At 45.8% G+C, this 22,169-nt stretch overlaps 3 protein-coding genes across 7 annotated transcripts in view; 1 reads left to right on the top strand and 2 right to left on the bottom strand.

The window, feature by feature from the left end:
• Positions 1 to 12,403, top strand: part of LOC101969167 (dimethylaniline monooxygenase [N-oxide-forming] 2-like) — a 41,954-nt gene extending 29,551 nt beyond the window's left edge. The window contains exons 6-7 of the mRNA XM_078022301.1: positions 11,828 to 11,909; positions 12,139 to 12,403. Of these exons, the coding sequence (XP_077878427.1) occupies positions 11,828 to 11,909; positions 12,139 to 12,193 (137 nt within the window). The 3' untranslated portion in view covers positions 12,194 to 12,403. The remainder of the gene's footprint in view (positions 1 to 11,827; positions 11,910 to 12,138) is intronic.
• Positions 1 to 13,888, bottom strand: part of LOC101969732 (flavin-containing monooxygenase 1) — a 22,619-nt gene extending 8,731 nt beyond the window's left edge. Inside the window, exons 1-3 of one of the 2 annotated variants that reach the window (XM_040277752.2) lie at positions 13,749 to 13,888; positions 7,480 to 7,617; positions 842 to 1,030 (exon numbers count right to left, since the gene is read on the bottom strand). In XM_040277752.2, the coding sequence (XP_040133686.2) occupies positions 842 to 1,030; positions 7,480 to 7,611 (321 nt within the window). In that variant the 5' untranslated portion in view covers positions 7,612 to 7,617; positions 13,749 to 13,888. Of the gene's footprint in view, positions 1 to 841; positions 1,031 to 7,479; positions 7,618 to 13,701; positions 13,721 to 13,748 lie in introns of those variants that run through there. The other variant, XM_078022298.1, reaches the window with a different exon arrangement.
• The window catches only part of Fmo2 (flavin containing dimethylaniline monoxygenase 2), a 31,125-nt gene continuing 21,720 nt past the window's right edge, over positions 12,765 to 22,169 (bottom strand). For 2 of the 4 annotated variants that reach the window (XM_005319816.5, XM_040277596.2), the window contains 2 exons: positions 13,749 to 22,169; positions 12,765 to 13,212 (listed from right to left, as the gene is read on the bottom strand). In XM_005319816.5, coding sequence (XP_005319873.2) covers positions 21,827 to 22,169 — 343 coding nt within the window. In that variant the 3' untranslated portion in view covers positions 12,765 to 13,212; positions 13,749 to 21,826. Of the gene's footprint in view, positions 13,213 to 13,701 lie in introns of all 4 variants that reach the window. The other 2 variants (XM_078022296.1, XM_078022297.1) reach the window with 2 other exon arrangements.

Below are 22,169 nucleotides of genomic sequence, written 5' to 3'. Positions count from 1 at the left end.
CCTCATTCAAATCAAATCAGGCTCTCAGACTAACCATGATTTCTTGGCTGGAAATACTCTAAGCTTGGGGTTGTGGAGGGGTAGCCAGAGATTTTAAGGGACTTGCTCCAATTCTCACAGCAAGTGATAGAACAAAGGTTATATGGAAGGTATCAGATGTCTCTTGGTTTTTGTTTCTGTGGTGCAATGTTCTGTGTCACAGAGCCCTAACAACAGTTCCTTTAATAGAATTATGGATGTATCCTTGAAGACATAGTTTGGTCCCAAGTATCTTAGATTATGGAAAGTTCTATAGAATATGTTGCTGAAATTTTTCCTGACCTAGAGAGCTTTTGAAAATTGCTAAGCTTATGGCCTGAACATTTGGGAGTAGTATAAATTCAAATAGCTTATTTTTTGTTCTCATTGAGTACATACATGTATGTGAGTATTAGAACTCAGGAAGTTTATTTATTTACTTGCAGTACCAGGGACTGAACGCAGAGTCTTGTGCATGCTAGGCAACTGACTTTGCCTTCGGCCCCAGGAAATATATTTATAGTAAACCTAATATAAGTCAGATTTAAAAGCAAAAACAAAAAATGCACTAACAAAGATACTTTGTTTTTTATTCTATTCAATTTTCAAGGAAGATGGGCTTCCCAGGTCTTCCTAGGTTCATATTATTCAATATGCCTATTGAGTTTCTACGTTTGTATCGTCAACTCTGTCTTTTAGAAAAGGTGTCTTTGAGCTTGCCAGTTCAGCTCTTCTTTACAGAATCCAGAGCTGTTCTATAGAGAAGTAATAGGAAATAGGCAGGAGAACACTTTCTGACCACTAACTGAAGTTTGTGTCTTACCTTGAATTGAATGCATTCCAGAAGGTTGAACTGGTTTGCATACATTTTGAGATATTGCAGGAAATGAGAATTTGGCACATAGTTTGGATAATCTTCTGGGAAGGGAAAATCCGAGTAACAAGACATCTCCTTGCTGCTGTTGGAAACCACAGACTTGTAGAGGCTGGCTCTACCCTCTTCAACATGTTCCTGTAGAAACAGTGCTCATGGGTGAGCAGGCATGTGTGCGTGCACACAGACACACACATTCACAATGGATGTAAACCTTTTAGAAATCTCAACAGTGACCAAGCTTAAGGTGATCCAGATGACGCATGATGCCTGCCACCTTTCTAGTAGGATTTGCTGTTCTGCATCTAGGAGATGACATTCGTCCCCAGTATAAATCATGTGATCAGAATCATTCTTTCATTCATCACATGCTAACAAATAAATCCAGGATCAACTTACCTGTTCAAATTCATGCAGTGTCACTGCAAAGACAGGAGAATGGAGAAAGAGATGAGAGCCGAGAAGCAGTTTCTGGACAAGGAACAGTTGTTCCCTACTTTGTTTTCACAGTGTATTCCTGAAATGATTATACCGATTATGGAAGTTTGTATCCAAAGTTAAGGGATGTGGATTTTTACGGAAAGGTCACGGAATCCACTGAAAGTTTTAAAAATGGAAGTGATTCATATTAAATTTTGGAAAAGTTATTCTGGATCTACAAAAGATGGATTAGAGAGGGCTGGACAAAAAGGAAGAGGGTCAGTTAAGAGCCTAAAACACAAATATGTGATTGCTAGTGAGGACCTGAATAGAGGTGGTGGCTGTTGCCACCCAGAAAGCTGGCATCTGTGACCCGTGGTAGGTAGAAGGCATAGGATGCCGGGGCAGTTGGATTTAGGGGCTCCAGTAGAACAGCCAAAGGTTTCCAGATTGAACAACTGTGTGGATGGCACATTCTGACCAGTTTTCTACCCTCCGTTTTGACTGGAGTAACAAGTAAACATCAGCCTCTCATAAGACTGCCCCAAGAAGTTTCGTAATATCTTTACGTTGCATCTGACTTTGGATGTGGAGGATTGCACTCCTGATTTCAGGTTATAAAAGGTCCCTGTATTTCAATGTCATTCGCTATCTTGGATTGGTATAGTTTCTTTTTCCAGGGAAGTCAAAATTATTTTATTTACATAATAAGGGAACATGAACCTCACATACGTAGAGGGCTTACTGTTGCCTCTATAAGGTAGAAAACCTAGACCTGCATGAAATGTGCAGCAATCATAGAGACTAAAAAGCAATGATGAATACCTCTGTGGTTTAAACCAACATGACTGATCTCATCAGTTGATTTGACTTTTTTTTAATAACCTGCCTATCTGTGACTCCATATCCGACAGCTTCGTTGATCTAGAACAAAGCTAGAAATCTGGAGGCTGAAAGGCCTCTGGGAAGGTGGCTCTAAACCTTGCTCTGTTATCTCACTGGAATACCTACAGCAGCACTAATCAAGGGTCGTGTGATGGAGGTACCAATATGAGCTGGTGGTCACCAGTCTGTGACAAGATACTTGCAGAAATTGAGGGTAAGCATCCAGAACCTTCTACAGCAACAATGGGACACCATTCAGCACCCAAGTTCATGCAGAACTCTTTGTGGCACAGGACGTAGCTGGGCCTCGTTTCCTGGTCTCCTTTGAGTTGCGTGGAGTCCAGCCTGTGCTCTAGCTGCAGACCTAGAACTGCAGCAGAATGTGTGGTGTTCAAGCCTCGTTGGAAACTGTCATACCTAAGTGCATAAAATCCGGAATCTTTTCACTTCACTGAAAAAAACCCCTTATCTTTAAATATAAACTTACAGAATGAATTATTTGAACTGACTACTGAGAAAGGAAGAAGATAGATTTTTAAAAACAGCACTGTTTGCTTCACATTGCATAGCAGTTTTATTTTTTTTAAAAAGAATTCCTTGCACTTGCTGAGATGGTGTTAAAACCTCTTCCTCATTCTAGTCAGCACACCCCTGAGCCTTGTTTTCCTACTCTGAGCACTGTTAGGCAACACTTAGTGTAGATTTACATTGTTCCACTGAAAGATTATCTCCATCCATCCAATTCAGATTAGGTACCTTGATAAGCAAGAAGCAAGATCCTCATATCAAAAAAAACCCTTAAATATCAATACACACTGTGTATTCAAAGTGTGTCTGCAGGTATTTAATATGGAAAACTGCTATTTCATACCGAGTGTTTTGTTTGGCTGAAAGGTACAAGTGTAATAGTGGCTGTCTGTGTTAATTACCTATGTGCACAGAGAACAACGTGTCATTTTTTGTCATTATTTTCTATGTTTAGTGATATTTATGAAAATTAATCTTATGACTTTTGACTCAATACAAATTTTGAATTAATTGTTTCTCATACATTTTTGTTGGTGTACTTTTCATTTTTTTCTAAAAATTCATTTTTTTTACATTTGACAAATAATAGCCTGTAGTTAATTGGAAATGAAGAAAACCCGGTTGTTCTCTCCAGTCTGAGAAGCACAGCTGTCCATCCCAGTGCCTCTGAATGTTGCTAAGAGCTGCCGGGAAAAATCTTACTAATGTGTGGATTCTGACTCAGTAGGACTGGGTGAGCCTGAGAGTCTGCATTTTAACAGTTTCCAAAACATAGTCCCATCTTTGAGTTACATCCTGCTGGCCCATGGACCATGCCTTAGCAAAAGGCTTTACAACAGCTTTGCGCAGTAGGAATGCAGAGGGGGCCACATATGTGGCTTTAAATTCTCTAGTGGCCACAGTTTTTCAAAAAGTAAAAAGAAACAAGTGGATTAATTTTTAAAGTCTATTTTACTTGACTCAATATATTTAAAATATTATGATTTTAAGATGCAAGAATGTTGCACATTCTTCTCAGACTGCCTTCAAGATAGGATGTGTGTTTTCCACATAAGCAGTCAAATGCTCAATTTTCACTAGAAAAAGTGGACTCACCCATGTTGATCCAAGTATACTCAGAAGTTCTACAATAACTGAACTGAGTCCAAAATTGAAATCAGTTGAGATAAAAAATTCAGTTCCTTCGTCATACCAGACACATTTCAAGTGCTCCATGGCTCTGTGTGGCCAGTGGCCACCGCATTCTGGAGCCTAGTTTGAGAACATCCTTCGACGTGAAGGTGGGCATTAGAACCACGCGTGAAGTTGGTTTGCTTTAATCTAAATGGTAACTGGGAACAGGAATAAGAAGAGTAGCCCTGAAGATCTATAAGATGAACACACACCCAGGGGGGAGCTGCAGAGGGGGAGAAAACATGCATCATAAACATGGTGGGATCGACCAGCGCAGGCCAACGTCCCCTCACACTTCTCTGGCCCCCAAGCCACAGAGTGAATACTTTATTGTTCATGCTGCCAGTTATTGGTTAACAATAATACAAGGCTAACACACTCACACACACTCGCACCCACATCCACATACACACTCACACTCTAACACACGGAAAGTTTAAGGAGGCTGAGTTACATGATGTGCTTTGTGAGGATTTACTTAAGAGTCTTTCAAAATGGAAAGCATTTGTCATGGCTTGTTTCAGCATCAGAGAGTAAAGGGGACTTGCTGGAGCTGGATAAGCAGGAACCTTGTATTTTATGAGACCTTAAAGCAAATGGAAATAAAAAATGAAACAAATGAAAACAGAAGAGAAAACCCCCTCTTTGCATAAGGGAAGGAGAAGCAGGCAGAGAAGAAGGCTTGGCGCAGCACTGGAGCCTGTGGTGAGATAATGTATCACAGATGCAGCCACCGAGGAGTGGTGGAGGGAGAAATTTAGCCCTCAGGGTGGAATCCAAGAACAGCTCCGCCTCCCTCTTGCCTCCCACTAGCTGTTTTTCCTGGAAAAGCCCAAGTCTGGGGTATTGGGCACAGGCCCAGGCAGCAGGGTCACGTCCCTTGTCAGTGCAGGAGGCTCATGGTGTGTTCGAGCTGGAAAGCACCTTCAAGAACACCTCCTTTGGGCATTTTCAAAGTACTCTCAGGGTTCTCCCAGAGACTTGTCTATCCAGAGAAGTCTGCTAAATGAAGCTCGGGTGGATTTTCCTACTTCCCAGGCGACTGATGATTCAGCACTGTCCTTTTTTCAAAGTGCTCCATGGGTTCATTTTATAAGTGAGGTGACAGGCGGAACGACTTGGTGGTGGGGAGGCATTTACCTGGTCCACTACTGCACCGTCCTCTGATGTCCTACCACGTTCCTCGCCATGTCTCTTCGCCAGCTCCTCTATTTCCCCAGTCCTCCAGTTCCCCTGGCCACCCCTGCACCCTCCTCGTCCCCTGCCGCTGAGGCCGAGGCTCTGGGGTGCTGCTCCTGCGCCCACCTTTCCTCTCCCTCAGCGCTGGCCTCTCTGCCTCTCCAGGTACAGTCCCACTGCTCCCGTCTGCCAGGGTCTTGTCCCAGCCTGGACTGGTGTCCAGTGGTCAGTGGCCTCCTGCTGCCCATAGATCCTCTCTTCACCTACAGACCTCTCTGCGTCTTCCTATCACACACACAACACAACTCATGGAGAACAGCTGCAGGCACAACCACAACCACGACTCGTGATTTTGTTCAAGCTGCTTTTCAAGCAGAATTTGAACTTCTGGCCCAGACATTCAGCCACCCTCCTCCTTCCCATTATTCCTCTAAACCAAAAGGCTTTTGAATTTCCTGAACACACCTGGCACTTTCTCTTGGTTGGTCCCTCCCTGGCACCTTCTGTCCAGCCTCTTGTGCCTGTTGGAGTCCTTCAGGGCCGTCATCAGGCCTCTCTTCCAGGAACCTCCCCTGGCTCCCTGAGTCTCCCCCATGTGACCATCCAGGCGCCATCTCTGACTTGCAGCATGTGGGCTTCTCCCATCTGCCTGACGGCTCCCTGAGCAGGCGGACCCGTCTCACTTCTGTGTCCCCCTGCATGGGTGTGTGATCTGCACAAGTCACACCGCCAGTTGCCTTCAGCTGGATGGAGACCTGTTTCTCTTCATTCTTAGATGAGTGAGTTTTAGTGTAAAGAATAAGGAGAATTTTTTGTTGTTGTTTTTTGTACAGGGGATTGAACTCAGGGGCTCTCAACCTCTGAGCCAGCATCCCCAGCCTTATTATGTATTTTATTTAGAGACAGAATCTCACTGAGCTGCTTAGTGCCTCGCCATTACTAAGGCTGGCTTTGATCTCGCAATACTCCTGTCTCAGTCTTCTGAGCCCCTGTGATTATAGGTATATGTCACCGCTCACTTCCTGCTTAGGGAGCATTTTGTCATCCCAAGAGGCTAAGTGCAGCTTTTAGTCTTTGGACTCGCTTTTTGCCTTGACTGAGATCACCCTAGCCAAACAACTCTGCTACTTGGGCAGTTTTATCTTTCAGGAAACTCCCAGCTCTGACTGATTGTGTTTGTCTGGAATACCTGAAGGAATCTGAGACTTATCAGAGGAAAGGTCCACTGCTTGATTAGTATTGTCCTCAGTGGACACAGGGTGGGGAGAGTTTGGCTCAGGTATCGGGGCTCCGCCATCCTGTTGGACCATACGCAGTTTGAATTATGGGGACAGATGTGCTCTGTTGCATCTGTTTTTGGAGAGCCTGCGCCTCTCAGTGATCACATATGGTGGCTGGGCGCATTCTCAGATGCACACTTCTGTGTGCGAGCCACGCTGGCCGGTGCTGGCGGACTGTGCCCAAACCAGCAGCCCTAGCCTCTCTGAAGCTTCGCTCACTGAATTATAAAATTATTGACTCTGGTTCCAAATTCTGCAGTGCTGTAATGGAGGAACGCTAAGTTTTTTCCCTTGAGCCTCTCAGAGGCTCTGAGGCCATCGGACACCTTGTTGTCACGATTCCTGACAATGTTCCTCTTCACAGATTCAAAACTCATGGGAAATATTTTGCCCTGCAGGAGTCTAAACAGGAGTTTGGGGGAGCTCTGCTGTAGCGCCCCACAGCGGAGCACTGGGGCTCCACAACGCTGTCTGTCTGGGTTGGGTTTCAGTGACCAGAAGCAGGGCTGCTGGGCGCCCCCGGGGCTCCAGGCCAGTTAGGTGAGAGTTCTAGTCCCCTCTCCTATCCAGCCTGCAACCCTGTTAAGGTTTTAGAATATGGCTTCTCTTTTGTTTGGGGAACCAAAAAGACTTCAAACTCATCTTCTTTGTTTCTGATTGTTCCCAGCTGGCCTGGGATTGCTTGGGCCCAGGACCTGGGACTCATCCTGCACTGAGCCCTGGCCACTCTAATGCAGGTGTGCGTAAAGCAGGGGTCTTGCAGGCAGAGGCTGGAGTTCCTGCTGTTACCCCCACGCTGCAGGCTCTGGGCTGCTTAGACCCTGGCTCTGCGCCTACTCCCCGTCCTGGGCTTGCCCGGTCACCCCCTTCCTTCCAAACTCTGTGGCTTGCTCGTTGACATCTCCTCCCCCTCACCCTGGTGCAATCCTCAGGCTGCGGCACACCTCCCTCCCGCCCTCAGCCGAGCCCATTTTGTCTTTGACACTTTCAGCGCCCCTCCTGCCCCCCATCCCGCAGACATTGGCCTATCCCGGGGGCCACCAGCCCTTGTGAAGGAAACACGGTCTCCTGTTACAGCGCTCAAGCCACCTCCGACAGACAGAAGCTCAGAACCCCACTCACGGTGAACCTCCACAGCCCCCCGAGGTCCTCGCTCCTCTCGAAGCAGGTGGGCTGCAGCCCCTCCTCCAGGCAGCACTTGACCGAGGCCAGGCCACTGACGCCGGCTCCCACGACCGCCACTCGCTTGGCCATGATCTCCTGAGTGGGAAAAGGCAGCGGAGCTAAGACTGGATCCACAGAAGCCCCACCCCACCCTTGGCAGCCCCGACAACCAGGAAAAGAATCTGAGGATTAGGAGGTCTCTCAGTCTGAGTCCTCTGTGGCCACCTCTGGCGTGTGGGAGCGGGACCTGTGGGTCGCTGGCTGACTGTGCGGGGTTCTTTCCTCCCCTCCGCTGGAGCTGTGCCTGAGGTGTGTCCCTTGGCAGAGGGTGTGGCAGAAGGTGACAGCAGAAGCTTGCATTCTGGACAAGCTGCCCCAGCCTCCCCTCTCCAGGACGAGAGTGGAGAGGCAGCAGGTCAGGTTCCCTTCTTCCCACTATGGGAAGGTTCCCTGTGCATGACACTGAGGGGCCACACAGCAGCCGGCTGGGTGGGGTTGGGGCCACATGGGTGCTGCACCACACTGCCCAGTGCTGGCACTTGCCAGGGCCCCAGCTGTGCCGCTGACTTGGGCTTCTTTCCCTAGTCACCAGTGCATGGTCACCAGTGCAAGACAGAGTGTGGCTGCCCGTGAGGACGTGTGGTGGAAAGGCAGGCAGGGAAGGCCACCCCTCCTACGCGGTTGGACAATAGTTCACCTCTGGACGCGCGTATTGCAGTCACCATCAGCACAGGTTAGAGAATCTTCTGTCCCTGGGCCACAAGTTAACGGCACAGACTTGTAAGAATGCAGAGAGGCAATATGGCATGTTGATCAAGCAACTGGCTCTATCAGTTACTGCTGTGTGACCTTGGGTAGACTACTTACTCTTTCTGGTCATCATACAAATGGAGAAAATAGAACCAAGCTAGTTCACCCATGTGAAAGGTTTTAGAACAGTTCCTGGCCCATCCTCAGTACTCGATAAATGCAAGGTATTATAACAATAAAGACATTTCCAAAATGGGTTCCCACTTTTGGCTTTCACACCGAGTCTGTGTCCTTTAATTTCTGTTCAGTAGTGCACACGTGTAGCCCAAAGGCAAATGACGTTGGATATTTCCTAATTTGTGTTTGAGACCATTTTTCTCCTCAAGTTTGGGAATTTTAAAAGCACAAGAGAAGCTCCCCAAGACATAGTTTTCCTGGACATTTGCTATTTTCCTTTTTCACAGACAGACTCTCCTCGAGGCTGGATAGGCATCTTCCCGCGTTTTTAGGATTGGGGACTCAAGAGAAGCAGGTCCCCTTCAGGGACGTCACTTGTCCTATTCCTTCCTGTGCCTCCCATGTCTGAGGGCAGCATTGGAATGTCATATAACAGGTGCTTAGTAAAGCTGGGGGTCTCCAGGCGGAGGCTGAGAGGACGGCCTTGAGGATTCCAACAGGCACAAGAGGCTGGACAGAAGGTGCCAGGGAGGGACCAACCTGGAGAAAGTGCCAGGTGTGTTCAGGAAATTCAAAAGCCTTTTGGTTTAGAGGAAGAATGGGAAGGAGGAGGGTGGCTGAATGTCTGGGCCAGAAGTTCAAATTCAGCTTGAAAAGCAACAGGTAGAGAGCAACTTGGGATGAAAAGGCCCTTCTGGTGACTGGATGTGGTCTCCCTGGAAGAGCTGGCCCTCTCCTGTTAGGGGAAGCCACGCTTTAGACCCTCATGCCCTGTAGGATCCAGACCTCTATAACCCCTGCCTGGCGTAGGGGGCGGAGGGTGACCCGACACCAGGAAAGGCAGCTGGAGGGGACATTGCAGGAGGCACGTGGGCTCCAGGTCCTTTCTCATGAAAAAGCTTGGTGACGGGAAAACTGCTCACCCTCTTGAGCCCCAGTGCCCTCATTTGCAAGATAGGATACGATGCTGGCCATTTTCGTGGGACATAACAGGCACCCATTAAGAACGCTCCCTTTCATGACTCTGGGTGCAAGAAGGAATTGCGTGTGAAAGGCCTTGGAGGCCATGCCGAAGCACGGTGCGCCCCGCAGTGTGGTCAGAGCCCTTGGCAGGACTGCAGGAAGCAGAGCAGGTCACTTGGAGGGAAGCTGAGGAGCCACTTCAAGCCCAAGGCTGGGAAGGAGGGTGAGGCCCTTTCCTTCCTGCAGCTTCTCTGAAACCGGGAGGAGGGCCGCAGGGGAGGCACAGCTTCCCCAGAGAGAGGCTGGCAGTGTCCATCACGCCACTGCATCCAGGGGTGGCCTGGACAGGAGCAATGGGCTCTGTGTGGCCAGGACCCGTGTCCTGCTTGTCCTTGCTTAGCATGCTGCAGGCTCAGGTGCACACCTGCTCACTAGGAGCTGCTGGGAGACCCAGTCGGATGGAATCATCTAATCCAGTTGTTAATCTGGGCCCAGAGGAACCAGCGGCACCTGGTTCTGCTATGAGCTAACTGTGGAGGCCTTGGGCAAGGAACTGAACTGCCCTCGGCTCACTTTGCAAAAGCATTCAAGGAGTGACTCGTAATCCAAGGGCCTGATGTGATGGTGGAGCATCTGCCTTTACACCCAGAGGAGCAGCATTATGCCAGGTGGGACTGCAGAGGCTGTGTGAGCTCAACATAAGCACTTTCAAATATTTCATGCTCTGAAGTTGGATTTATTCAAGCGGTCTAGATGGCAGATTATTGGAGGTAGTATGAATAAGTGACTAATAGTTCATGTAGAGTTGGAATCAAATGCCCTATAGGGTCCTCTACTTAGATTCTGTGATTCATTCTCTGATGAATTCAGGCATAGAGCACTCAGGGAGTGGCTTCCATGTGGCCGAGCCTAAGGCTTGGTATTAGGGTGCAGAAGACGAGTTAGGTATGACGCCTTCTCTCGTGTGGCAGTTAGTCTGGTGGGAAAGTCAGACCAGAAAATAATCAGTGACATCTATCCTGATTAGGTGCCACAACAGAGGTGTGTCCGGGTACACAGTGCTGTCAGCACAGAGGGGTGCTAATGCTGACTTGGGGGGTGGGGTGGGAAAACCACAGACAGGAGTACTGTTGCTCCAGGTTCCGAAGGAATGGGTGGGACTTCAGTGGGCAGAGAGGGGAGGATGTGCTGCAGTCCCCCGTGGTGTTAGGGCTGGAGGTGGTCCCTGGAGGGAGCTTGCCTCCCCTGGGCTCCGGGAGGGACTCCAGGCCCAGGCCCAGAGGCCACTGCGTTACATTGTGATGACTTCCATCCGACCGGTTGTTCTTCTCTCTACATAAAGCTCTGTCCCCCAAAATAGGGCATTTTCTTTGACTTGTCCCTTATTTTTTTATAGCACCTAGCACCTGGTGGCTTGCTCGGGCTGTAAGAGTTGCCACATAAATATCTGGCAATGGATCAATCTCTTGTTTGGAAAATGAACTCATGCTTCACCTTACACAATTCTCAATTAAAAAACATTAATTGAGCAAATATTTGCAGGTAGCTAATATCCTGCGTCAAAGATTCCTGCCTCAAAGTGACCTTTTATCAAACATGCAACATGTAGAAATTCTCTGAGCAGTAAATCTCCTTACGACTTTTTCTGGATCATTGGGGCCGTGGTTATGAATCAGAGACCTGGGTTTGAAATTCAGTGCTGATCGATTATCAGTGACATGAATTAAGTGATTTAATGATTATGTGTCTCAGTTTCCTTCTCTTTAGTCTGAAGCTAGAAGTATAACTGGTCTTAGACATTGTAAAAAAAAATTTCTTTTTGTACAGGGGATTAAATTCAAGGGCACTCAACCACTGAGCCACACCCTCAGCCCTATTTTGTATTTTATTTAGAGACAGGGTCTCACTGACTTGCTTAGTGCCTCTCTTTTGCTGAGGCTGGCTTTGAACTCACCGTCCTCCTGCCTCAGTCTCCTAAGCCGCTGGGATTATAAGTGTGCACCACTGCACCCGGCTCAGTGTAAAAATTAATTGACTGATGAATAAAAAGCACTTTTCACAGTACTTGGGGGCAATTACCCCCCCATAAATGTTACTTCCTTACCTTCATGAGATTTTTCTTTGATATTTTGTTGACATCTGCCTTAACAACATGGGTTTATGTACAAAGTTACAGGATATTTGGAATCAGAGTCATTGGAAAAAACTAAAAATATATGTGAAAAAAGATGTCTTGTAGGAAATGAAAGAAATGAGTAGGGAAACCTAGGAATGGTGACAGGAGGAAGGCAGAGGGAGAAACAGAGGAGGGCGAGGATAGGCCTCCGCACCCAGAGCTCTTCTCTTCCTTCTTCTGACTTTTCTTACTGGACACTCCACAAGGTTAAAAGCTACTGTTTTTTTTTTTTTTTTCTAGGCACCAGGACTCCCATGAGTTCGCCTCACATTTGGAAAAGCAAACCTCAGAATGTACGGGACATGGGGACGTCGCCACTCAGGTAGAATCAACACTTCTGGCACTCCTCCAAGGCTGGCGGCACACGGAACCCGAGGGATTCAATATATGCTTTAAAAAATGAAAAGTTTTTCTCCTTAACTTTAACTAAAAGTAATTTCCAGTTAGGGTTGCTATACTTTTAGATAAAGTGACTGACAAAAACAATAAGAAATTTATTAGGGTGATGAGGACACTATTACATTGCTGATTATTGGCGTGCTTTTTCACAGGCGAAGGCAAGCATCAACCTTCCACTGTTATTGCTCTTATATGGATATTCAGTAAAATTTGGCCACTTCTTTTTGGAAGTGTTAAAACACATCTTATTATCTTAATGAAGATAACCTCATCAAAGCTGACTACAGGGGCTGGGGTGTGGCTCAAGCGGTAGCGCGCTCACCTGGCATGCGTGCGGCCCTGGTTCGAGCCTCAGCACCACATACCAACAAAGATGTTGTGTCCGCTGAAAACTACAAAATAAATATTTAAAAATTCTGTCTCTCTCTCTTTCTCTCATCTCTCTCTCTCTTTAAAAAAAAAAAGAAAAAGAAAAAATTCTCTCTCTCTCTCTAAAAAAAGCTGACTACATAAGAAGGAAATAATAAAAGTTAAGAAAATATAACTAAACTGGTAAGGTAGGTGTCACTGAGTGAAAGTGAATTTATATAAATTAAAAAAAAACACGTAAAATAACTTTAGCCAAACAGAATTGCTAAATGAGCTGGGAAGTTATGCTTGGTTGCACAAATTACAAAATTTTAACCACAAGGTTAAAAGCTACTGTTTTTTTTTTTTTTCCTGTGTCTTCTACTCCAGAGAAGTACAATGCAAATATGTAGTTTACTGAAGCCAGGTGGAGAGTCCACTTTGATTTATTGTGATAATATGGGGCAGGGGGTTAGCACACAAGGCTGGGCTGTCGTTGCCAAACTGTAGAAGTGCCTTGAGTGATTTTGCATTTTCAAGAAGAGCCCAGGCAATTCTGCCAAGAACTGATTAGATCAAGGCATTTTGCAGTTTTAGCAAGTGCTGGGGCTGTGCTCCACTCAGTGATATCCTGTTCTTGCAAAGTGGGTATTCAGCAGTTGCTGCGATAAAAAGCCATTGCAGGAAAATCGTGGTGGAACCAGAGATGAAGGGGTGACATCCTTTTATTCCAAGGTTTGAGGACTCGCACGGACAGTGCTCAGCAGGTCCATAGATCCCGGTATGAAATAATCGTGATCAAGAGTGAAATATGAGGGCTGGGGCTGAAGCTCAGTGGTGGAGGCTTGCCTAGTGTGGGTGAGGCACCGGATTGGATCCTCAGCACCACGTAACCAACGAATAAAAAATAAAGATTAAATTCTTAAAAAAAAGAAAAGTGAAATCTGAATATTATTGTACAAAATAAACAAGCAAACAAATGACATCATGCCAGCCCAAGTGAGTCACATTTCAGGGGTAGCCTGCTCCTGGCCTCTTGCGCCAAGTGCCAGCCTTTGGTAGACAGCCTAACGGTTGTCGCAGACCCTGCTGGCGGCTGTTGGTGAAGCACAGGAAAAGGACCCACTCCCCTTGGCATTACAGCTCCAAGTTCCCCCTTCATTTCAACTCCCGGGTGATTGACCCACCCTGAACTCAAGCTCCCGCGCACACACAAGGCTCAGCAGTCTCCCACTTCACAGCCCTTCACAGAACCCCAGCACACACCATTGCTCCCTGGGGAGCCCGTGGGGTCGGAGCAGAGGAAGCCAGTGCTGTGTGACTCCTCTGCCCCAAGCACAGCAGAACAGGGAAACTTCCAGCCCTACCTTCCTCCTCCAAAGGAAGCCGACCGAGATGGCATCTGGTTACTTACTTTGTGTATCACAATTCCTAGGGCCACTCAGGACTCTGGAGCTAGCGGAAATCAAACAGCCCCAACCAGTGTTGCCGGAGGACTCAGAAATAGGACCGTTAGGCAAAAGTTTGAAGCTACCGCTGGCTGTTGCTTACATTTTAACTTGTTGGTTTTTGCATCAGTGAAATGCCAAGAAAAACACTGTCTGGGAACGTGCACTTTAGACTCATTCTTCTGCCTGCAATCTGTGAATAAGTTTGGGAGTTACAGTGCCATCCCCATTGCTTATCAACTTTATAAAGGGACAAGAATAAAACAAGACAACTGTGCTAATAGCTGCAAAAACAGAACTTCACTTTTAAGAGTTTTGGACCATTTCACATTTAGACAAAATTATTATTAAAAACATCATATATATCACAGTTTTTTCTTTAAAAATATTTTTATTTGTTCTTTTTGGACAGACAGGATGGTAAGAGTATATTCTGACATACTATACCTACATGGAGTATAACTTCCCATTCTTGTGGTTGTATATAATATGGAGTTTCACTGGTCAGGTATTCATATGTGAACATAGGAAAGTTATGTCCGATTCATTCTTCTTTTTCCTATTTCCATCTCCCTCCCTTCCTTTCGGGAATAGAAGTTCAGTGGTCCTCACTCGCATTTTTAAGTTTAATTTTAAAAACTCAAAAAAGTGTCGATGATTGCCCAAACCCTTGGGAAATTCTAGGCAGATGGCGTCGGAAGAGTGTGGCTTTAGAAATCACAAGTCCTGGAGTGATTTGTGATTTGTGTTCACCAGCTATTGCCAGAGTAATCTTGGGAAAATTTCTCAGGTCCATTTTCCTAATTTAAAGTAGATGTAATGTTTGGTCAATTAGTTCAGTTGATTAGAATGTGGTGCTAATAAGATAGGCATCATAATACCTGACTCAAGTAATTGCGGTCGTTAGATGACGTCATCTCTGTCAGAAGCCTTGCAGGCACATAGTGAATTCTGTGTACCATGGTGATGGAGTGATGATGTCATTGTTAGACCAGATAATTGACAGCTGATGCATAATGTTGAAATGACTCCTCCAGGCACAGAGAATGAACTGAGGCAGGGAGAGGGCTCTGGAAGAATTAATCTTTTCTGTTGATCCTAATACTGTGTGACCACAGCCTCTGGCTGTGCATCTGGAGGCCTTGTAAACCCTGAGCATGTTGCTAGCCACTGGGCTCACACCTGGCCTTCTTTCTGGCTTACTGAATCCTTGGCAGGGAGACAGCATCGTTAGTCCTTGGAGTTCGGTGCCTTCCTGAAGCTCTGAAGATGATGATAATCTGAATGACTTCAAACCTAATTTTTACCCAGAAGGTACACCTTGAAGACTAGTAGTACTTCAAGTATGATTCTAAAAACCAAAATACGTTTGACATTGAGTTAGGACACCTGGAGAGTTAGGGCCACCATTAATGTCCCAAAGCCTAGTAATCACTAAGCACTTACCTTGATGTATACGTGGTACATACCAAGGAGATCCCTGGGCCTTGCTCACAGGCTGCTGACCTGAGGGGTAGCAAAGGACTTTAAAGTGTTGACTGAGCAAAATCATGATTATTTTACCTAATTAGCTAGAGACTTGTATTAATGAAAAATGAGAAGATTGCCTTTCAGTGGCACCTTCACATTCTGCTATTTTTAGGACTTGTAGTTAGGTGAACTCCTGCCCACAAGATGAGAAAATCTCTGGATTCTCTTATTCAAGTGGCTCTAGAACCCGAGAAGCCAGATCCAAAGGTAATCATGCCCCTTAGGAAACATGCACTTTGCTTTCTGGGGACTTGGTAGGATTGTACTTTGTGGCCTCCTAGTGGTCGGTTGGAAATGTGTGATTAGGCAGCTCAAGAAACTGTGAACCCAAGTAATGTGTCCTTTCTGGATGGGAGCATTAAATTGCCTGTAAAAGATCCCATGAGACTTTCTTTTCTGTGCTGTGGTAACTAGCAACTTAAGATAGCAGTTCTATTAGCCTGCATACCTGAGTGACTATGGAGAGCACAGTTGAGCCCCAAAGGACACAAGAATCAAAGAGAAGTAATCTGTTTTGTCTCAAGGTATTGAGGTTTGGGGATTACTGGTTATTGCATCTTACCTAGCTTCTACTAGATCCTTCATTGTATTTCTAAATCATCTTAAATCTCCCTTTCTTTCTTCCCTTCCTCTGATGCATATTTAGAGCAGTGTAATTTTAGAGCTGAAAGAGAGCATAGAATTTAACTTAGTTTTATTCCTGGTTGTAAATTTGACCACCTAGTGCAAATTTTTTTCTTTCTCCCTGTAAAGAACAAGGTTCATAGAAGTATAGTACCCTTGCTTTTAACCCCTCCACACAATTCATTAAGAGGTTCCCTATTTGCCCAGGCCTCTCCACAGGTACCTCTCTGTGTAGTGTTTTGTTTAAAAAGCACGCATTCCTAACAAGTCCCTTACCTGTTGAGGCTGCTCCTTTTCTTTTTGTGAGCATGCACCTGCTGAGTGAAAACACCAAAGCCCAGTACAGGGAACTCCAAGTCTATTCAAGACCAGTTACTGTGCTTGGAATAGGTCCCATCTCTGCAAGTCAGAGGTCCAAATCTCCACTCTGAGGACTGGAACCAACAGCAGCCTTCTTTTGGAATCCCTTTACAGGTCTGTCTAGCTTGGAGAGAATTTTACGGGTGTTTTAGTCAGCTTCTTTTTGCTGCTGTGAATAAAAGACCCGACAAGAACAATTTTAGAGGAGGAGAAGCTTATTTACAGGCTCATGGTTTCCGAGGTCTCAGTCCATGCACAGCGGGCTCCATTCCTCTGGGCCTAAGGTGAGGCAGAACATCATGGTGAAGAGTGTGGTGGAGGGAAGAGGCTCACAGGATGATCAGGAAGCAGAGAGAGACTCCACTCACCAGACAAAATCTATACCCCAAAGGCATGTCCCCAGGGACCCACTTCCTCCAGCCACACCCTACTGGCCTTCAGTTGCCAGTCAGTTAATCCCATTAGGGAGTTAATTCACTGATTGGGTTAAGATTCTCATAATTCAATCATAAACCTTCTTGCATTGTCTCACACATGAGCTTTTGAGGGACACCTCACATCCAAACTGTAACAATGGGAAAGCATACAATTGAGTTATAAGCTATTATATCACTTAAGGTTTGGTCCTGCATCTGCCTAGCAGTTTGCAATTAGTGGGAAATGCTGAGATGGTATATGTACAGGGGAAGAGTGTTGTGGGGAGAAGCACAGAGGACCCTGACAAGCAATCAGAGCATCTCAGTGTTCTCATCTCTGTAGAGGGGTAATCGTCCTTCTCTAGCATGCAAAGTTGTGGCAAGGCTTAGGTGAGATAATATTTGCAGAAACTCTTTGTAATGCCTCGTAACTCAATTAGCTAAACTTCAATAGTTTGTATTTCTTTTTTCTTGTCCAGCTTCGTATCCCCAGACGCAGCACAGTGCTTAATCCATGTTGAAGGAGTGCATCAATAGCCGACCAGATGGCCTTGCTCGTGGGGGGAGTCTAGGTTTCTCCTTGATGTTATACATCTTGCAGAAGTCAGGACTCTGAGCTGGTCTCTTGTGTGATTTACACACCCTTTTAAGGAACCTTTCTAACGCTAGGCACCATGAGAGCTGATTTGAAATACATGTACCTTGGAGAGCAGTTGGCAAATCCCTGGCCCTGGGTACATGCCCTCTATAAGACGGCTCTCCCAGTTGTCTGTTGACTTCTCCATGGTCTTTCTATGTCTGCATTAACCTCTGAATGTGCTCTCATAGTTTGATCCACACCTATTTTTATTCTACAAAAAAGCCTCCTCCACTAATTATTTCTTGTGTTTAATAACCTTACTAAATATTCAGAGTGCCACAGGGAGAGGTCCCTTTGCACCCTGCACAGCATCTGTCCTCCCACTGGCTCTATTCTTCCTCTTCATTCTTTTTTCTTTCCTTTTTTCCTCTTTTAAATAACTTGAATGTTTCTCTTTTTCCTGAAGACCAATTCTGCCCAAACAGGGTTGCTCACCTTTTTCTCTTAATGCATTTGTGATGGTAATTTTTTTCCTAAACAAATGCAATTCCCATTCCTATTCAGGAACACCTAAAACCTACTAAATTTACATGATGTCAATTGACATCAATATGATTTTATCTTGTGTCGTTAGACACAAACTTATTAAAATCATTTTGAATTTTGTCTGGCAACTTGCATTTCATTAACTGTTGGGGTCATTTCTATCTTTGGTGCATACAGAAGGAGCACAACTGATTAACGTGATAGTCCCTCTAGGGTATGAGATAGATATTGGAAAAGGCAGAGGAGGTCATGACTTTTCCAGTGGCTCCATCGTCTCATGTAGCATAGGCTTGAGAACCAGCTGGTCCTGACCTCAAACTGAGCTGGGTCCACATACAAGTCAGATAATTTGGAAAGTCATTTACTCTGAGTCTCAGTTTCTTGGTGCACATGTAGAGTTAAATATTAGGATATACCATTGAATTGTTTATAACATCTAGTGACTTTTAGTATTTTATCAGCTGGCTTAGGTTGCTAAACCTTGATAGAAGCTCAGCTTCAAGAGAAATCGATGCTTTTATGCAATCAACCACTTTCTACTGGCCAACAACTACAAGTATAACAATAGAACCCTTTTTATGTGTCATAATTAAAGTCCATCTCCCAGAATATGCAGCACACATGCATGGAGATCTTAGTAGTAAAACACAAGTTTTACATAGACACGTGGCATCCATGTAAGCAGACCAGCCTGTCCTTGCAGTGGTTGGCCCTGCATGTGGTGAAGGAATTACCAGCTCCTCTGGTCCTCTGATGGATCCTCAGTGCTTCTGTGGAATTTTCCTCCAATTGCACAGCAGGCTGAGCTGCTTCCACCCTGTCTTTGCCCCTGTCTCCTTCACTGGGAATCAGGCTTGCACTGTGGTCTGATGGCTCTTCCAGCCTTTCCTACTTGGTTTCTATTTCCTCTCCCACAGGGACTTTCCTGAATGAAACCCTTGCGTGTTTGATCTCATTATGTCCTCTGACTTGGATGAAGTAGGATCTAACCCTAGAAGCCCTTTTCTTAGTTTCATTGATGTGCTCCCTGGTCATGTAGCAGAATGGACAAGAGAGCGAGTTCCGTGCAGCGGGGGCATACTCCACCTGTTGTAAACAGCCCCAAATGGCAGGTTGCAGTGGCCTCTTTCAGGATGAAAGTCGGGTTTCAAGGAAGAGGCTTCCTCTGGCTTAAGCTTTTGAAATCTTTATTATCTGAAATTATTGCTTGAAATTTTATTACTTATCAAGGTCCTAGTAGTTTATTTTAAAAATGTCTTCATTTTTCTGTATAGAACAAGTGTGACATGTTTGGCTTTTGATAGAGAAAATCAAGGAGTTATCTATCATACAGAGAAGGAGAGCTAGAAAAGGAAAGGTTAGAAAAGAACTCTTGCAAGAGGAGGTTTTGGAGGAGGTGGAAACATCTTTCCCAGGAGAAGAGCAAACTCTGTTAACTGTGGCACGAAGCGTCAGAGCTGAACTCAGGAGGAATTGGGTCTTGGGAGATGGAAACTACCAAGGACTGATCTCTGAAAAGCCCCTGTTGTTGCGACTGCAGCAGGGATTCGGACTCGGCAACTGTGGGTTACTGTGACATTTGTACTCGGACCCTGCACTGCTGTGAGCTCCCAGGTATTCTAAAGTAGGGGGTCTGCGGATCAGAGCTTGGAGTGAACTGCCCTAGGTGGTTTGACACATTCAGGATGTAGGGAGGCAGGAAGATGGGTGGAGTAGACCTTCCTCAGAGGCAAGAAAAACTAGTCATGTGTTTAAAAAGATAACTGGAATATCTGGAAAAATTTAAATGATTTCTAAAATTTTCAGGGCCTATATATTTGATCATACTTTTGTCCTAACGGAGCTATTTTTCCTCTTTCATTTAGCATCCACCTTGCAGGTGTCCTTCAGTGTCTTCCCCGGTAGAAGCAGGGTAAGGACCAGGGCTACTTCAGAGGAAATGATGAATCGGGCCAGGTGTGCAGGCCAGTCGGGACCAAGCCTTGCGTATAGTAAGGTAGGAGCTGGAGACTTTTCCTGAGAGGGTCAGACGGTAAATGTTTCAGGCTTTTTGGGGCCACACGTTTTCTACACAAGGACTCCACTCTGCCATTGAAGCCCCAAAGCAGCCACAGACAATAACTGAATAGGTGGGCCGTGCACCAGTGAAACCGCGTGCCAACCCAGGTGGTGGGCTGGGGGGCCCAGCGTGGCAGTTGCTGACCTTTGCTATTAAGGCGTATTTGCCTTTAATAATCGGCAAAGGAATCTGTTTTTAATCCAGAGCTACATATATACACCATTTGTGATTAAAAAAAGGAATTTGCTCATGAGAGCCATGAAAAAAATTGGGTGTCAATGCTGGTGTGATTTCAATGAATGTGAAGGAAAGTTTCCGCTGATGGAGGCCCCTTCACGTGGTTGCAGGCCCTTCAGAGAGAAACACAGGCCAAAATCAAGAACAGTGTCCACCAAGTTCTGGAGAAATAAAGAGAAGAGATCTGCCCGAGTCTTCAACACGTCTGCCCTTTGCCCTCTCGTGGTCTGGGCTCATGGCTCTGCTTATCTGCCAAAGCGCAGTTCATGAAAGAGCCGCTAGAGCCAAGGTTCCCTGGCTCAATGTTTGCCATGTTGCTCAATGTTCATTAACCCTGAACTGACTGTCTTTTGGCTTCAGTTCCAAGGAAATGTCTGTCTCCCCAAACTAACGGATGGCTTCCTCTTATCGGGTGCCAAGGGTTCTGAGCCATTCAGCATGTTGTCTTGGTGACCTGTGAGGTCAGCGCCAGGCCCAAGGCTCAGCCATCACCAAGCTTTCCATCCACCTGTGAGATGCACCTTTCCTTCTCTTCACTGATTCCTACTTTTTCATAGGATCCTTTACAGTAAATTCCTTTAGATGCCTTTTAAAAATTTGTTCTTTTAAAATATACTCGAATGCTTTCTTGATTTACCTGAAACATAAACTAAACATTGTAAATAAAATTAATCTGATCATATCTGCAAGGGGAGAGTACTGTTGCCCATGAAGAGGTCCCCCAAACTAACATGGATAGTATAATAAACAGCATTAAATATTGATAAGTCCTTCATCATATTTTTGTAAAAAAACATATTCTGAACTGAGAACAGGAACTTCAGTTGAAAGTCCAACAAACCTGGGCTGCGATTTGAGCTCCATCTCAAGCCCAGCTGTGTGGTCTTGGGCAGGTTTTATAACTGCTCTGAGTCTTAGTTTTATCATCTGTAAGTGCGTAGAATAGCTATTCCTACCTTGAATTGTGGTGAGAGTTAAATAAAGCAATACATAAGCTGTGCACACAGCACAGTTTCTGGTCTGTGGGAAATACTCTAGCTAGCTGTCATGGTGTGTTCTTTTTTGAACATTTTTGCAGCAGTTTTGCTGTCAAATGCAAGTGATGGGCTGTTGGTTTAGCTTTCCATTTGACGCTCAAGGTCTCTCTGAGCATCGGGTGCTTTTCTGTCTGTCCTCTCATTGTTTCCTCCAGCGTTTTTGAGCACGACCTAGTATCTGAGAACTTTGGTACCAAAAAGAGCCCGCGTAGGAACACGGTCAAGGGCGCTGTGCAGGAGCTGTAAGTGTTGACCACAGTTTACGTTTCTCAGTTATTTAAGCCAGTGAGCTGCTTTCCGCTTGCGTAATTTCTACCATTTCCTCCCCAAGGCTCGTGACTCTAACTTCCTGGGGATCAGTGGTATTTTATGGTACTTTTTGGAGCCTGGTGAACTTGAGGAGAAGGTGGAATGGGAAAGAGATTTCATGCCACGATCTTGTTTTATGTATAGACCCAATTCTCCTAATTCCCCACAGTTGCCCCACTAACTTGTTCCTCCTGACTCTAACATTTAGAATATGATGATATTTCCTTCTAGTCTTGGTTTCCTTTAAGAGGCACTGACTGACAAGATGATAGAGCCACAAACCTGGGCTGTGATTTGAGCTCCATCTCAAGCCCTGCCGTGTGGTCTTGGGCACAGATCAGAACCACTAAATGTGGAAAAACAGGGCCGCGAGGATGGCCAGAAGCCCCATCACGGTCAGCAGGAGGGAGGCAGGGAGAGGGGGTGAGGCCTTCAGAGACCGGGTCTTCAGGGGCTTCAGGATCCTTTGCTTCTGGGTGAGGATGGCCCTCCTGGCTCCTTCCCACTGCCCAGGCCCAGTCAGGCGGTACTGGTAGGAGTTGCAGGGCCCGAAATAGAGTTTCAGCGCCAGCTTGGGGTCTCGGAAGAAAAGGGAGACCAAGTCTGGCTTCGCACCTATCTCTGAGGCCAGCTCGTCCAGGTAGTCGACGTAATTGGTCTGCAGTAGCTGGCTCTGGCTGGTTCCAAAC

Source organism: Ictidomys tridecemlineatus, chromosome 10 (assembly GCF_052094955.1).
Source record: "Ictidomys tridecemlineatus isolate mIctTri1 chromosome 10, mIctTri1.hap1, whole genome shotgun sequence".
Lineage (NCBI taxonomy): Eukaryota > Metazoa > Chordata > Mammalia > Rodentia > Sciuridae > Ictidomys > Ictidomys tridecemlineatus.
The sequence above is the reverse complement of the archived record's forward strand: the minus strand, read 5'-3'. Positions and strand labels throughout refer to the sequence as shown.